The sequence below is a fragment of the Merops nubicus genome, unplaced genomic scaffold (assembly GCF_000691845.1).
Source record: "Merops nubicus isolate BGI_N331 unplaced genomic scaffold, ASM69184v1 scaffold1710, whole genome shotgun sequence".
Taxonomy (NCBI): domain Eukaryota; kingdom Metazoa; phylum Chordata; class Aves; order Coraciiformes; family Meropidae; genus Merops; species Merops nubicus.
The window spans coordinates 34,442-52,149 of record NW_008583334.1 but is presented as its reverse complement, the minus strand read 5'-3'; the positions used below and the strand labels follow the sequence as shown (position 1 = coordinate 52,149).

At 35.3% G+C, this 17,708-nt stretch overlaps 1 protein-coding gene across 1 annotated transcript in view; it reads left to right on the top strand.

The window, feature by feature from the left end:
* Window positions 1-4,289: 4,289 nt before the first annotated feature.
* LOC103772825 (CUB and sushi domain-containing protein 1-like) overlaps window positions 4,290-17,708 on the top strand; it is a 36,201-nt gene continuing 22,782 nt past the window's right edge. Inside the window, exons 1-4 of the mRNA XM_008940171.1 lie at window positions 4,290-4,539; window positions 9,089-9,283; window positions 13,079-13,217; window positions 17,045-17,232. Of these exons, the coding sequence (XP_008938419.1) occupies window positions 4,290-4,539; window positions 9,089-9,283; window positions 13,079-13,217; window positions 17,045-17,232 (772 nt within the window). The remainder of the gene's footprint in view (window positions 4,540-9,088; window positions 9,284-13,078; window positions 13,218-17,044; window positions 17,233-17,708) is intronic.

Here is a 17,708-nt window from a genome sequence, read left to right as displayed (position 1 = left end):
ATTTTTAAAATCCAAGTTACATCTCCACCCCAAGTAAAAGTGGACTTTCTTGGATAAAGGGTATATGCTAAGGTGCACAAAGTATTTTCTCCAGAGTTTATCCTGCATTTTTGCCCTCCTCATTAAGAGCTTTTCAACCTGTCAGAAAGCTTAATTCATGGTAATTTCTGTTGAAAGTTTTAGTTCAGTGATCCATGCTCCTCTCCAAGGGCTTGTTGTATCTCCTGAGAGTTAGAAAGCATCCTGATCTGTCTTCTACTCCAGTAAATTCATTAATTAAAGATATTTTTATACTTTCTCTGTAGACTATGGAAAGAAACACATGTTGCTTTCTTTTAAGAGATAAATCTTCAGTAATGCCTTTGGCAGAACCTTGCAGACAGTTTGCCTACTGATACTCCTGAGGGAGTATTGCTCTGATCTTCAGGACACAACAGGTTTTAGGAGAAGAGTGTTTATGATCAGTCTCACATGCTGGATTAGATACAGATCTGCTACCAGTGGAGGAAATGAACTTTTAAAATGCAATTAAAATGTACTTTCTGGTTTTCTGTAGCTTTCTACATTTTCATGTAGGATGTGGAGCTGTAGATAACTCATTTCCAGCGCTCCACTGTGAGGCAGTAGGAACAAATGTCTCATTAGGAGCAGGCAGGTGAAACTATATTGAAGCTTTTGTAAATACATAGGGTTTTGAATCCTTATTTACAAATATTAGTTATGATATTATTCTACTGATGTTTTATTATATTTGCATACTGGACTTTTTGGAAGCTGTTTTCATTCATTTGATACAATCCAGCTTTCTTGTAAAACAAAATCTTTAAATAAAACAACTGACTCTGGAATGGATTTGAATTCATAGATGGAATAGTTACTCCTAATTTATCTTAAAAGTTTGATTTTAAGGAAAAAAAAAAAAAACTCTTTTTATCTTGATGAATAATCTTCCTTTCTGAAATACAAGACATACCTTTCTGAACATGCCTGTCACCAAAATGTTCTCAGCTGGTTTAAAGGGTGTAAACATCATGGATTAAATTCACATATCATAATAATGCCATCCTCCATCTTAAAATTTCTGTTGGACTTAGCAGGTCAAGATATAAATTTCTGCCAGTATTTAAAACAAATGAGTAGATTTAACAATATTTGACAGCAGACATTTTTTAGGGTGTTAAATTATAACATTTAACACTCTTCAGTGAGTTGAATTTTCTTATCTTGAATGTTTCTGATTTCATACTTTGGACTGAGTTGGGAAATAGCTAAATAAAAATAATTTTATGAGAAATTTAATTTGATTAAGATTTACATCATTTTGCTACAGATGTAGCAATGCAGTTCATAAAACAGAAGTGCTTTGTTGTTATTTTTGCTGCTCAAATGGAAATTAATAAATTATTTAAATTTAATGGCAAATAAATGGAGCCTTCATTTTTTGATGGACAACCATGTATATAGTAATTTGTCAGATAAGCCTGAATTTTTATCACAGGCAATTTATATTTCTTCTTACATTCTTGTTATTCATAAATTTCAAAAGACTTAAGGGTTTTATATTCCTACCTGTATACATACATTCAGTATCTCCAAATTAAAAAATATAAATAGCAGATCTCCTAGAATATCTAGGAAGTATAATCCAATTATTAATCTCTATTCAGTTTAGCTGAATGCAGCTGCAAAAAAAATGTAGCTCTAATTTGAAGTATGACATAAAGAAATAACTCCTCAGTTTGATTTTATTATAATGCTTAAATGAAATTCTCTAACATTATTAATAAATTATATACTTTTAATAATTTTGCTAATAGCCTTATAAATGGAATTGCAGATGTGACGGTTAAGATAGATTTATTTTATTTTTTATTGCTAGTACCTCATTACCAGAAGTAGGATCTAAACATAGTATGTCTCCATAGTTAGAATGGGGACTATGGCTTTATAATTTTACCTTCAAATATGCTGCAATTCAGTGCAGCCATGCAGTTAAACATGAGTATTTTGTTATCTCCAGCAATGCAGGTATGGAAGCTATTAGCTTGTGAAAAGACTTCTAAGTCATCTTAGGGGCGGTTTTACAGCATTTATATCTAGTTCACATTCAGCTGTAAATATGACTGAGAGCATAGTACCAAATATTTTGAAAGCACTTCTAATACTGACATATAAACTGCTTGCAATAATATTTTCCTTATCATTGTGTCTGAATTTTTTCATATTCAGAAATTGAGAAAGGAGGTTGTGGAGACCCTGGTGTTCCATCCTATGGAAAAAGGACTGGCAGCAGTTTTCTGCATGGAGACACACTTACCTTTGAATGTCAAGCAGCTTTTGAACTGGTGGGAGAGAGAACTATTACATGTCAACAAAACAACCAGTGGTCTGGCAACAAACCCAGCTGTGTTTGTAAGATTTTATTTTTCTTTCTGTATTATTTTTATGACCTCAGCCTCTTGCTTTTCTTAGCATTTGTGACTAGCCAGCAGAAAAACATTTCAAAAGATCTTGAAAACTTTTTTTCAGTCACATGAGGTTTTTTTTTAGCTCAGTAGCAGCTTGTTTATGGGGAACAACGTGTAGGACTGTTTAAAAATATTTTTCCCTTTGATTTATATTTAGTTGAATTATCTAACACTCGGTGTAAATGTGTCCTGAATTACACTCTACGTGAGAAATTTGTTATAGCGTATAAGCGTTCAAAAGGACTTTGGCACATATACACTGATTCTGGCAGTACCAAGCAGTCGGCAGATCTTTTTCTGATATCATAAAAAGAATAAAAATTAATACAAAGAAATGTAAGGGTATCCAACATAGAAAAAGGGGAGGTATGAGTTTTGTTTTAAAAAATAAAATATATTTGTAGGTAAGCTTGTAGATGGATTTAAATGGAGAAGGTTGGGTGGGGGTTGGTTGGTTGGTTGGTTTTACTTTTTTCTCCTGTGGTAAAATAGAGTAAATTTTACTATTACATATGTATGTTAGGCGTGTCAGTTCTCCTCATCACACCTATTTCCTCTAAAGAGTTTTATAATTCAATACTGGATTTTCAAAATAACTGTAGCGAGGTGTCTAGTTCTGCTTGGAGACATATGTGTTTTGCAGATGTGTCAGTACAGGAGTTTAGCGAGCTGAGTAAGACTTCTCTGGACTGAAAGAAGTCTTTTTGTCCACGTAGTGCTGAAATGTGTCTGAGCACATAAGGCCTGGGCATGGAGACAGTGTGACTGTGATTCCCACTGAAGACAGAAGTTGCATTTCTTCACCATGCTGTATTGCATTCGTTTGACATGTTAGTTTCTGTTGGCAGTAGTGTGATAGTACTGTGAATTTTTTTACTTTGCTCCACTGTTTGATGTGCACATTCCCTATGAAAGATAATGGAACTTAAACTTACAACACCTATTTATGAACACAGAGTTCAGTTTGACACATTTGAAGAGCTGAGTAACAGTGTTAATTAGTTAACAGTGAGCCTTCCTCTTTCTGAATGTATTGTACTTCTTACTGAAGTACCAGACACCATCTAATGACTCTGAAATCAGTTAGGAATTGTCTTGATGAAAATTAACTCAAAGGGGTGAAAAAGGAGGAGAGCTGTGAATTATTTTGTTTCATTGCCCTGTGCTATTGAAGGGAAAATAGGAGCTAAGTAAGTTTGTACTATTTACTCTGAAGAATTCTTGATCAAGGCACATCTAAATTTCTGCTATTATTTACATCAGCATGAACTTTATGTACTCAACAAAACTGGCCCTTGTGATTGATTTTTTTGGATTGCCAAATGTGATTTTATTTTTTTTTTTCTTTTCTAAAGGGAATATATGTGAAAATATATTTAAACTTGGAGTTTGTATTTTCATTTCAGAACAAACCTGCCATTTTTTTTTTTTTTTTTTTCAAATTCTGAGACTTCAAGCATTAATTTTTTTTTTTTCTTTGATATTCTCTGTATGCTTCTAAATGATTTCTTGCAGATCCTGGTGCAGTCACTTAGCCTTACTTGAGGAAATAAAACTATGCAAGGCTGACATCTTATATTAGAAAAATATTCTAACAGTCTTTAAAAATTTTTAGGTTGCATGTGTAGTAGTTTTGACATCTAGGGTTCAGAAGCATCCTTTTCCACAAGAATAAAAAATATAAAGAGAAGCATTTACAATGTTCATAGATAGTAGTTTGAGAATCTATTTTTGTTTTCTCTAGTCTCATGTTTCTTCAACTTCACCACACCATCTGGAATTATTCTTTCCCCAAATTATCCTGAGGAGTATGGGAACAATATGAACTGTGTTTGGTTAATTATCTCGGAGCCAGGAAGCAGAATCCATCTGATTTTCAATGACTTTGATGTAGAACCTCAATTTGACTACCTTACAGTGAAAGATGATGGGATTTCAGATTTACCACCTCTTGGCACTTTTTCTGGCAATGAGGTCCCTTCTCAGCTGGCTAGCAGTGGGCACATAGTAAGACTTGAATTTCAGTCAGATCACTCTACCACTGGAAGAGGATTTAATATCACTTATACAAGTAAGAACCTTTGCTTTTATTTTATGCAGACTTAAAATCAAGCTTCTTTATAATGATGAAATCATGTTTTTATTTATAATAAAGAAATAAATTGTAATGCTTGTATAATTGCACTGCTTTCAGCTGTCTTCCTGATAGTGAATAGTTTATCTGAGTCTTTATTTTGACTGTGACAATGTTGAGGAATTATTTAAGGGCCTTTTTGGTTTACACTGTGTAAATTCAGAGCATGTAACTAAAGCCTAGATCATTCAGATCAAAGCATCCAGTGCAAGTGATTTAATATACTTCTCAATGGAACCAGCAGGAACAAGTTCACAAAGGTGTCAAAACTATGGAGATTTTGATCTGAAAAGTATAGAAGTATAAAACGGGACTAGAATGTAATTGCAAATAAATAGTTCTGGGAACCTGCTTCGGTTTTGCATTTTAACTTTCAGTTAGATGGTCTGATAGCTAAGAATACAGACTCCTATGAATATTGATTTCTTTTTTAGCTACCCAATGTGAGTTTCTAGTGTCTAAGAACATAGCTGGTCTCATGCAAAAGTTTTTCCTATAGGAGTGCACTAATTTAAGAGTCATTCTTCTCTCAGGATATTATTTAAGAAAAAACATAACCTCTTTGACAATGCAGTTTTCAAACGCACAAAATTTAGTTGCAGCTGGTCCACAAGTTCACAATTTGTTAAATGTGGGCCTGGCAGTCACATACATACAGGGAGTTACTGAAAGCACAAGACTTTTTGCAATTTGGGAAACCAAGAAGCAGAGTATATGGCTACAGATAGCCATCTGTTGCTTTGTTTATATGAAAGGATATTAACAGTATTCTCAACTGAAAATTCCAGTAACATCATCATTGTAGAAAACATTATTATGTTTGCAATAGACTGCAAACTCTTCTAGAAGTTTTATTAGTAATTCAAAGACAGTACACATATGGAGATTATCTTTTCAGTTGAAGAAATTACCTTCTGAAGTTACTAACAATAGATTTGCCTTTATCACATGTTGCACTGTTCCTATCCTGTGTCAATTAAGATAACAAACAGTGTTTGTTCAGGGCCGAAGTATTTCCTTGTGTTATTTAGAAAGATGCCCCATATAAACCTAGGATTCACAGATTGTAACCCTTTTAAATTCTTAGATGCCTCATTTTTTTTTTTTTTTTATCTGCTTTCACAGAAAGGGGTAGTTGTTGTCCTTTGGAAATTGTCAGGAAAAGAAAAGTAGATTCTCACCTAAACTAAGACTACAGTGATTATAAGATTTACTGGAAAATGTGAGGTCTGAATTCTAGGTCTGCTTCTGCCTGAGATTATTCAGAACCCTTTTTTGATATGTTATTCTACCAAAGTAAAGACAGTAATAAGGACAATCTTTACTATTTCTATTTGAAGCTGGAGAATTATGCAGTCAAGAAAATAATAGTCATGGATTAAATTCCCTGGGAGTCCTGATCACCTAGGTATTATGCAAAAGAGCTTTCCACTGCACTTTTCTTTATTAGAGTAGGAGTTACTGCACACCTGATGTGCTAGAATTATCTAAGAGCACATTTGCCTCCATAGTGGGACACTGAGATGACAAATGGGAGTATCCCTGATTTATGAATCCTTTGTGTTCATAGGAAATGCCTAGTTTAAGTTCAGCTGAAATACTCATACTTCTATGTGTTGCAGGGGAAAAGTGTTGTGCCCAGGGTTTAAATCAAATCAAGATCAAAGCAGATTATTGATTTATTAATGAAATATAACAATCAGATAACTGTAGATTCAGGATCAATAACAGCAATTAAGCAGATAAATCATAATGTTAGACACTTACAAAATCTTAGAATCACAGAGTATTTTGAGTTGGAAAAGATCTATAAGGTCCAACTCAAGTCCAACTCCCCACTCCTCACAGGGCTACCTCAAACTAAACCATATGATTAAGAGCGGCATCATCCAGACATTCTGGAACTCTGATAAGACTCAGTGCCATGATAACACTTGGTGCTTCCTTGTGCTGCCTGGTTTATCTTAGAATCATAGAGTTGTTGAGGTTGGAAAAGACCTTTAAAATCATTGAGACCAACCATAAATCTAACACTGTCAGGTTGTGACTACACCATGTCTTGAAGCACCACATCTACATGTCTTTTAAATATCTTCAGGGATAAGGATTCACCACTTCTCTGGGCAGCCTGTTCCAATGCTTTACAAACCTTTCTGTTAATATTTTTTTTTCCTACTGCCCTATCTAAACCTTCCCTAGTGCAAGTTGAGGCCACTTTGTACCTTGTTACGTGGGAGAAGACAATGATCCCACTATGCTACAATCTCCTTTCAAGTAGTTGTAGAGAGCTATAAGATCTCACGTCAGCCTCCTTTTCTTAAAATTAAACAACCCTAGTTCTTTCAGTTGCTCCTCATAAGACTTGCTGTTTAGACCCTTCGCCAGCTTCAATGCTCTTTGGAGATGCTCCTGCATCTCAACATCCTCGTAGTGGGGCGCCCAAAACTAAACATAGCATTGCAGGTGCAGCCTCACCAGTGCTGAGTACAAGGGGACGAACACCTCCCTAGTGCTGCTGGCCACACTATTTCTGACACAAGCCAGGATGCTGTTGTCTGTATTGGCCACCTGGGCACACTGCTGGCTCCTGTTCAGCTGTCTGTCAACCAACACCCACAGGTCCTTTTCCGCCAGGCAGCTTTCCAGCCACTTTTCCCCAAACCTGTAGCATTGCCTGCAGTTGTTATGACCCAAGTTCAGGACCCAGCACTTGGCCTTGTTGAACCTCGTAAAGTTGTCCTTGGCTCGTCAATCCAGCCTGTCCAGATCCCTCTGCAGACCTTGTCTGAACTCAGACAGATTAATGCTCCTGCCCAACTTGAAAAATTACTGAGTACCATTGATCTCCTTTTCCAGATCATTATAAAGATATTAAAAAGAACTGGCCCCAGTACTGAGCCATGGGGAGCACCACTTGTGAATCTTATCACACATAAGTTTATAAATAACTTTCCACTCTTATGCATCATTAGAGAATGCACTCTAATGCATCCTTATTCTGCCCTGCCCTGTCATGATTTACATAAACATCTTCCCCTGGCAGGACATATGGGTTACACACCCTTACCCCTTTTCCTTGAGATGGCTTCTCTTACTTGCACATACTTCCTGAAAGGCACAGCAGTCCCCTAGGTTTACACGCACCCACAACACTGCTTACTGCAGCTCACTAATCCACATACTGGTGAGAAGACCCCTCATGAGGTTATTCTCACACCCCAGGTAGCCAGTAAAATGACTCGAGTAATTCCCAAATCGGGATTAGAGTGAAGTGACACCAGGGATCCTCCAAGCCACAAATTCCTAATTTATTTGATAACAACAATATTGACATGGTAAGAAAACAATTTTAGGTCCTCACAATGGTATTGGCATGATAAAAAAATAGCTTTAGGTATGGCATGATAAGAAAATGACTTTAGGTAATCACAACAGTATTGGCAAAATACCATGTTCAAACCTTGCAATATCTAACAGTTCAAAACTTGCAATATATGGCTATTTCTACTGGGAAATTTATATATATATATTTAGAGAGAGAGAGTGAAAGAAAAGAGAGAAAGAAAAGAAAGAAAATAAAAAAAGTTTTCACCAGTCCTGGGTCCAGTGTTGGTCCAGCCATGATATCCAGGTACTGAGGGGTATCACCTGGGGTTCTGACTGATCCCTTTATATAGGCAGGCTTACTCCTCTTCTGGGTAGGAATTTGGACTCACATTACTTTACTGTCATGCATAGTCTGCACTTTCAGAATCTTCTTGAAATGGGTTAGTAGGCAGTCTGTGCTCTCTCTACCACCAGCTCCTCACATTTACTCAGGACAAGCAAGCCCAGTGCCAGGAAAGTGCTGCCACCTCTGACTGCATCCTCCTGCCCCTGCAACCTTGGTGTTGTCATGGAAGTCATCACTTGGATTCAACCCCAACCAGACTTCTTTAGTGAATCTTAGAGACATCAATTCCAATTCCACTGGTCTGCCACAGTCACACACAGAAGTGTGGATCGCACCCTGTGTTGCCACCCCAGCAGATGGAGGCAGACTGCTCTAAACATCCCACTGGGAGGTTATTCTCTCTGACACAGTCAGTGGCCATAGATTTTCTAGCAGTTGTCTCTATTTCTGTTGAATTAGCTGCAGCGTGAAACCAATGTTCCCATTTTGTTGGAGGCAAACAGCTGAATTTCCTCCAGACAGAAATTTAAGCAAAATGTTCTTCTATATCTTAAGCCACACGTACCTAAAAAGGCTCAGAATTTGAATTGTTACAGAAATCTGAATATCACTGGATTTAATGACATTTTACTGAGTTTTTGATACTTTTAATTTTGTTATGGTCTTGTTACTTATCAAAGGTTATTTCCCCCTCCAAAAAAAGAGAAACATTCTTTAGAGGGATTGTTGTCTTATTCTTTCTGTTACTATTGTTGTTGTTGTTACCATTATTACTATTCTTTACTATTATTATTATTGTTATGTTTTTATCAGCCTTTGGTCAGAATGAGTGCCATGATCCAGGCATTCCTATAAATGGGAAGCGTTTTGGTGACAGGTTCCTTCTGGGAAGTTCTGTTTCCTTTCACTGTGATGATGGCTTTGTGAAGACACAAGGCTCAGAATCCATAACATGTATTATGCAAGACGGAAATGTAGTATGGAGCTCTACCGTCCCACGCTGTGAAGGTAAGGGCACAATCTTTACTTTGCACCTACAATTTGAATAATTAACTATTTAAATTGAGCTTACTTTTTACATTTCATACATAAATAAGGTGTAGCTGAAGTAATTAATTCATCTGATTTAAACATTCTTCCAGTCACATGAGTGCAATAATAGAAACAAGACAGCTTGCTTTTATATTCCTGGAATAAATTAACATCTAAAAATCTACTTACTATTCTTTTCAGGTTCTGATTGTCACCATCATTACTCAGTTGTGAGTTATGGCTGTTGTAACAGTTTTGGCTGTAGCACACTGAAGTACATAATTATCTACCACATAAAAAAAGTGAAGTAAAGTTTCTATTTAAAACTCCTTTTAAAAAATTTGCACCTCTTATTTTCTAAGAATGAAAGTATACCTGAATTTCTGTAGGATAATAGCCTACAGTGCCTTTTTCCCCCGAGAATTGTATTGAAAATCAGAATTATGTTTAATATTCATTCTATTATATTCCCCCCAAAATTCCAAATTTATTTGTTTGTTCTTGCCTAGGTGAATAGATAGAGTAAAATGAGCTATACTTAGGATTAAATTTCTCTTCAGTATGAAATACACTAATAAGAAAAAAAGAAAAGTGGGTTGATTCCTTGATGCTTAATAGTGACAGGTACTAAAGCAAGACATATGAAGCTTGTGGGGTTTTTTTTTTGAAAAAGTGTGTCTGCTAAAATTAATGTTCAAAAAAATTTTATCTTTTAGTATAAGATATAGTGAGTCAATCAATTAAATTATACTTTTTTCAAGAACCTAATGCAAACCTTCTAAATGGCATAACTTTCACACCTCCATTAAATTCAGTGCCATTGCAGTAACTTAAGGATCTTGATTGTATCATTTTTATGGCTTTTGTTGTTTGGGCAATTTGACAACTCAATTTTCACAAGTCTGTGCGTTTCCAAGAAAATTTAGAGTTACTAAAAAAACCTCTTAGCAGCCTGATAGAAGTAGCATATGTGAACCTAGGTGTTGTACTAGCAAGATATCTTATCCTCATTAAGTCATGTAATGAGTTATGCAGTAGAGCAAGGTTTTTGCCTAGAGCAAAACCAGCCCATGAGTTTCTTCATCAAAAGGTGTTTCAAGCTCTGTATGCAATTGATAAAAGTATTCAGTATCATCTTTGTGTAACTTTATTTCCACAAACACACAGATAGAGGACCCAAGATGAGCAGTTTGAGGGGGAAAAAAAAAAAAGATACAGAAATTACTTGCTTAAGTATTGCTCAATTGTTCTGTCTTTGAACATTGAAGGATGTTTACCTAGTTTTTAGTGAGACAAAGATTAAACTATTAGATGGGGTTTTTGTGTATGTTGCCTGTTGTTTGTTTTCTTATAGGAGAGAGTACAGTTCTTTTAAGTTACATTCAGGATGTGTTCCTTTCTGACATGGATTCTGTGATTCTAGCTGAAAATGAAGAAATTTCTGTGCTTGGATTATAGTGTAGACCAAGCATCCTCGCTAGTTCATTTAGAGATAACTTAGTTTGCTTCTAGTTGTCTGAGATTTCTGAGTAACTCTTGGGTTTTGTTATTGCTCTGCTCTGCCTGTATATACTTAACAATTACTATAAGCAGCACCTGGAAATACATGAAGTGATTTGTTATGATCAGGTGAGGATCAACAGTCTTCTTGTTGTTCTTGGGTTTAATATGATAAAATTTAGTTTAAAAAACACCATGGAGTACGTTTCATTCTCTATTAACAATAGACATGTACTGTAAATGCAGTTTTTGTGGCCAGTCATTCCTCAGACACAACTCAATGTGTATGTTTTGTATTTCATGGGTTACTTTTTTTTCCCCTGACTTTCTTAAATCCAGAAAAACTTCCCAGAGATAAGTGAAAGTCATGAATGAAATCAAATAACTTCTGAGTTATTTTTTCTTGTTGTTGAAAATGTTGAATCAAAGCTAGGAATATTAAGTTACTACTTACAAATTCATGTTACTATTCATTTCCATGTGGCTTAATAGATTTGCTTGTCACTCCTTAGAGAAACAGAAGAAAAGTGACAAGATCTCCTGCACTGCAATATGGAATTTGCTGATAACGATACCACTGACTACTTGAGGATAATACAAATGATACTAAGATAAATATATCTGACCTTGAAAGCTTTCCTCTTTTAGACTGCTCAATAGCCTTTGGTAAAATATAATATCCCAAGACCCTGTGCTATGACAGCTTAATTTTTGAGGGGACTTATGTTTCCCAAAATTTGTTCAGTCATTTCTGCTGTTGTTTAATCCTGTGCCAAAGTCCTCTGATCCTGCTCTGAAACATGCTTCCTGTCAAGCCCTCTTACTTTCACAGCCATGTTGCAATATTTTTGATATTGCAACATATTATTTTTTTATTTATGCAATAATATGTTGCAATTTTATTTAATATATAAATTATAAATATATAAATATTGCAAATATTTATTTTTTATATTTTTTATTCCAGTTTTAGTAAGGTTTTTGACACTGTCATGTAAGATGCTCTTAGACAAATGAGTCAGGTATGGGGTAGGAAAGTGAAGCAGTGAGGTGGACTGACAACTGAATTAACTGGCTCATAGGCTTCTGGTCAGTGGCACAAAGTCCAGCTGGAGCCTAGTCCATAATGGTGTCTGTACTAGGTTCAATACTGTTTGAAATCTTCAGTAATGGTCTGAATTCTGGGACAGAGCGCACTCTGAGCAAGTCTGCAGAAGAATGAGATGCACCATATGCTTGTGGTGCTGTTCAGAGGGACCTTGACAGTATGGGGAATTGGACTGAGAGGAAATGACAGGTCCTTCACCTCTGTTCAGCATTGATGATGTTATATTGAGTGCTCTGTGCAGTCCTGGGATCCTTCAGGACAAGAGAGATGTAGCCATATTGCAGTGAGTCCAGTGAAATGTCACAAATATGTTTAAGGACTTGGAGCATCTGCCATACAAGAAAAGGCTGAAACCACTGGTGTTGTCTAGACAGGAGAAGAAAAGGCTTAGGACTTGGGATGGATCTTAGCAATGCACATAAATACCTGATGGGACAGTGTAAAGAAGATGAAGCCAGACTCTTCTCAGTGGTATCCAGTGACAGGACAAGAGGAAATGGACACAAACTAAAATACAAGAAATTATGTTTAAATATAAGAAAAAAAACTTTCATTCTGAGGGTGATCAAACACTGAAACGTATTGCCCAGAGATGTTGCCAAATGTCTGCTTTTGGAAGGACAGCATGATCCTGACTGGATATGATCATGTGTGATCTGCTGTAATTAGCAGGGGGTGGCTTAGATGATTTCCAGAGGTCCCTTCCAACTTCAACCATTCTGTGGTTCAATGGAAGATTTACAACAATCAGTTCCATTGTGCTGAATGATTACTCCAAAAGGTGTTAGATGGCACAGTACAATGAAATAATTAACTATGCTACTTGGAACAATTTTACATTTCCATATAAATGAGGAATCCTAGAACTAAAAAATGACCAAGCAGTTTTTAATGAGTTATTGTGCTTCTCAACAGAAGGAAGGCTGGCGGAGTCAAGTGCCATGCTCTATGTATTAAGATATGTGTAGAGTAATAAATTGTGAATGATTAAATACATTGAAGGACTTGTGATTCTGAAGCAAAGTGCTCATAATGTAATGAGAAAATTTCCTAGTATCATATATTAAACTTATTTTTGTATGCTTCTTTTAATTCCTTGAACATATAATATTGTATTAGAAATACTGTGTTTGATACAGGTATACACACTTTTTTTCTTTCAGCACCATGTGGCGGACATTTAACAGCATCAAGCGGTGTTATCTTACCACCAGGGTGGCCAGGATATTATAAAGACTCCCTTAATTGTGAATGGGTGATTGAAGCAAGACCAGGACATTCCATTAAGATCACTTTTGACAGGTGAGAATCATAAACTCAAACAAGTAGTGTATAGGCACAAATATTTGCTTTAACATTGAAGAAGAAAAAAAATCATTAGGAACCTAATCCAGAAAAGAAATTGCAATGCAACACAATACTATTCCTCAGGTAGAAATTAAATTTTAAAACTAGATTTATATTGTCTTCATGTTTTAAAGAATTTGCATTAACTGTCAAGCTCCTAGCACACAAATAGGGATAATGTTTGGACTTTTCACTACTTCTATATTCAGGTACAACTATATGTTGTCCCTGGTAATGACAAGGTCTTACTGTAATACTGCATAATTTTCATAGGGGGAAAACAATATGAAAAAAGTTCTTGGTGTTATGTGTTGGCTACATTTTTTTTTTTTTTTCCATAAAGAATTTATTCTTATGGAACGTGCATTACATAGATAGACAAATCCATATTGTGTTGAGTGAGCAGATGGCTGATAGGTCAAAACCAGTTATAGTAAATGGGGATACATCAGGTGTCCAGTCACAAGTATGCTTCCACATAGCTCAGTTTTGAGGCCAGTACTCTTTAATGTTTTTATATAGATCTTGATACAGGAATCAAATGTACATTAAGTACATTTTTTAACATGAAGGCTTTGTTACCCAGATTAAAAATTGGATGTAAAACCTTTTTGTTACTTAGAAGAAACTAACTTTGATGTCTGATACACCATTGCCAATTTACAAATGAGTAAGAAAAAATACGATAAATGCAAAAGATAAATTAACAGATTTTGTCAATTAATTTACAAGTACAGTGTTTTGTCAATTGTTAATTGCTTTGTCTTTTTAGGGAAAAGTACAATGCTTTTATACTTTGCTATATGACTTGCCATCACAGATAGTGCTGCCAGAATGAAACTTTGCACAAGTGTAAATTATCTGACTCTTGAGCTAATGAAACTTTAATGGTGCTAGATAAACGTGACTTACAAGAGTACTTAGAAACTTCCCAGAAATAGCAGCAAATTAGAAAGCAGCTATGAACATTTTACATTTGAAACATTTTGCATTTCAGATGATGACTAATGCCTGGAAGGGTAACAAAAAAGTAAAATCTAATTGATTTGGGCCATAAGGAAAGGGACTAAAATAACTGCTGACTGGAATATTTTTGGTACTTTGAATATTGATGAAAACTCATGGTTTATGAACCAGACCTCCTTATTTGAAAGCTACCTATGTTCGAAGAATATATATGAAGAATAACATAGCATTAGTGAAGTATTTTTCAAATTCTCTGTGAATATTTGGAGAATATCCTGCCTTTTGCTAACATAAATATGCCAATAAACATTAAAATAAAGTAAAACTCCCCAAAAAAGTAACTCTTCATTAAGTACTTTCAGTAAGGATGCAGAACTTCCAATAACAAATTATCTTGATTTATCTTTATCAAACCCTCAAAAAGAGACAAGTGAACTAGAAATAAATTTCTAAGTTGGAGATGAACAAAGATAGTTGTAATGGGTAGCAATTCCCATAAGGGTTATTTTAAGTTTTCTGTCTCCAGCAAGGGGTTGCAACCCACTGTTGATGTATTGCCCTCCTAAGAGAACTGCTATTGCTGTTGGAGAGCACTTCATTCTTAATAAGTTTCCTCCACAAATATAACTGTCAAAATAATTGAACCACTGAATTATTGGTCTCAAGTCCATTCATTGTGAGTACAAATAAAGTATTTAAATCATGTATTGTTCCTCCTTCCACTGCAGGATAAATCAATGTATAATCTCTGAAATTAGGGAAAGGTACTGGAAAACTGCCAAGTACTTTAGTGGTGCCCTCTGTGAGTGTTTGTTTTGGTAAATTAAACAGAACCAGAGAACCTTCACAGACAGAGGAAATCATGTGTTTGTGCAGTTAAATTGTTGAAATTGTCTCTTAACATACTTCTTGAGCTTGCAACTAGAATTCTACCAAATAATTATCAAGCAAGGCCAGGAGTTAGTGTGAGCAAGCAACCACTCATAATAGGAATTTTGAATAATATCTCCCAGCCTGAGAGGCTAAGGGATGTGTCTTATAGTATGGATACAGGCCATTACATGCTGGCTGGCTTCACTGGCAGAAACTAGTCCTGAAAAATGCTTAATGTATTCACAAGCCTGCAAGCCCTGTATTGCACTTAGAGTGGATGGACAGCAGTGAAAGCAATCATCTGCATTTCAGCCAACATGGCCAAACAGACTAAGGAGCTTGGTTGAAAGCACTGTAAATCTAGAGAGTTTTCTGTGTGAAGAGGAAGAAATTATAGGAAGAGCCTAAGTCAGTTACAAAGCCCTCATTATCTCTGATAGTTAAGCAAACAAACACTTTCTTATTTCTGACTGTGTTTTTGTTTTCAGGGAATGATAAGAGCAGAGCTGTAGAAGTTGTAGCATACTTACTAAATCCAAACTTGCTGTTACTGATACAGATGTGTCTGTGCAGATGATTTTGCATAACCAATGCTAACTGGTTTGTAAAATATAGTGGCCTGGCTGGGAAACTTATTAATTGTCAACATTCCATAATAAAGCATACAGCTTACTTACACTTTGAAGGAATGCCCCATGTATTTTCCCTTTTCTGAATGTTTAATAATTTGCAGTTTTCTTTAATTACAAGAACACAGTTTCTTATCTCCAGACACACTAAACATGTGTCCCATATTGGCAAGACAGTTTACAGGCATTCACCTTGAAAAAATAGTTGTATTAAAACAAACAATATTACAAACAAAACTACAACATGTATAGGGATGAGATTTTCAGCTCTCAGAAGTTTAACTAGTAAGCCCTATGGGATATGAAGAGGAAATCTCAGAAGATGGGTATTTCAGGAAGATTAACACCTTATAAAAATAAGAAAATTGGATTTGCAAATATATTTAGACCAGTACAGATATCTGTGTAATAACACAAACTTTTTTTGACAGGAAAATTGATGCGTGCATGGTTTAAAAGCTGCGGTTTGCAACAATATCTGATACAATCACAAACTGTCTTGAAAAGCATCTCATGTGAAAAATGCCAGTCAATGTTTTATCTACAGAAAGAGCAGATTTGAGATGTTTAATTTAAGAATAATTAGAAGTGGGTGGCTGCTCACACAGACATCTTTTATGAACTGGAGAAATGTGATGTGTTTTGATGTGGATTGGCAGACATTGACTCTGTTCTCATTTTTAAAGTTTTTTGTTCTTGTAAATCAACTATCTCATTAGTCTCCTCCTCTTTTTCCATTCTTGTCTATATTATCTGTGGGGTTTTGACACATTGGGATAAACTTGGCAATTATTTAAGAGTAAACTGACTTCAAAATCAGGGCTTGATGAAAGTTTAGTATTTTTGTACTGCTTTACTTCACAGGACAAAAAAAATTTTTTTAAAAGTGAAGTAGCAAATTATGTTAGGAAAAAATAAGCAATTGAATATGCCAAATAGCAAATATCAAATAATGAAATTATTTAGATGAAATAAATATTAATGAAGTTGTTCCTAGGATGTCTAACTATTATTTAGCCTGCAGGCAACAATTGTTTTGAATCTTCATAATGCAGTTTTCTTTGAGACAATTTGTATTTTTGTACCCAGATTCCCCACTAAGTGCCTTTCTCAAGCCCAGTCACATGGTTGATCTCAAGTATATTACATTTCTTACAAATGGTGTATCCTCAGTAATACACCAATGGAATGACAGATATGCAAATTTTATATGTAGGATATCCTCGATCAGTTACACATGGGTTACATTTCCCGCAATTAAATAAAATAACACTGTTCCTCTACCTACCAGGTGATTTCCATCTTCCTTTTCAGATTTCAGACTGAAGTTAATTATGATACTTTGGAAGTCAGAGATGGGCCAGCTAACTCGTCACCATTAATTGGAGAATACCATGGAACACAAGCACCCCAGTTTCTTATCAGTACAGGAAATTACATGTATCTGCTGTTCACTACAGATAACAGTCGTTCCAGCATTGGCTTCCTAATTCACTATGAGAGTAAGCTGATATTTCTTTGCTCGATTTTAATTTAATTTTGAAAATAACATTCAATTTGAAAATGTGCAAATCAATGTGAACAAATAAATTTCAGTAATTATATTTGTATAAGAACAAATAACATTTACTCTATGCTGTACTGACAGATAATTTTGAAACAAGTAATTTGGGAAATTTTTTCTTCTGGTGTTCTTGTATATTATTCAGAATATTTATGGCCCTGGGTGTTTAACCAAATGGAAAGTAATTTTAGAAACTTGCCATTGTGAGTAAATATTGTTCATTTTTGGTTTGGGTTTTTCCTCTCTTCTCTCTCTCTTTTGCTTTCTCTAGTTTTAACACACCTTTGTAGTACTGAGCAGAATTGGGCCTTGTCCATGATAATTCCAAAATGCAAATAAATGCATAATAATATCTCATGGTGAACTACAGAATAATAAAATTTTCTATTCTGGGTAGGTTTCTGCATGAGTCAA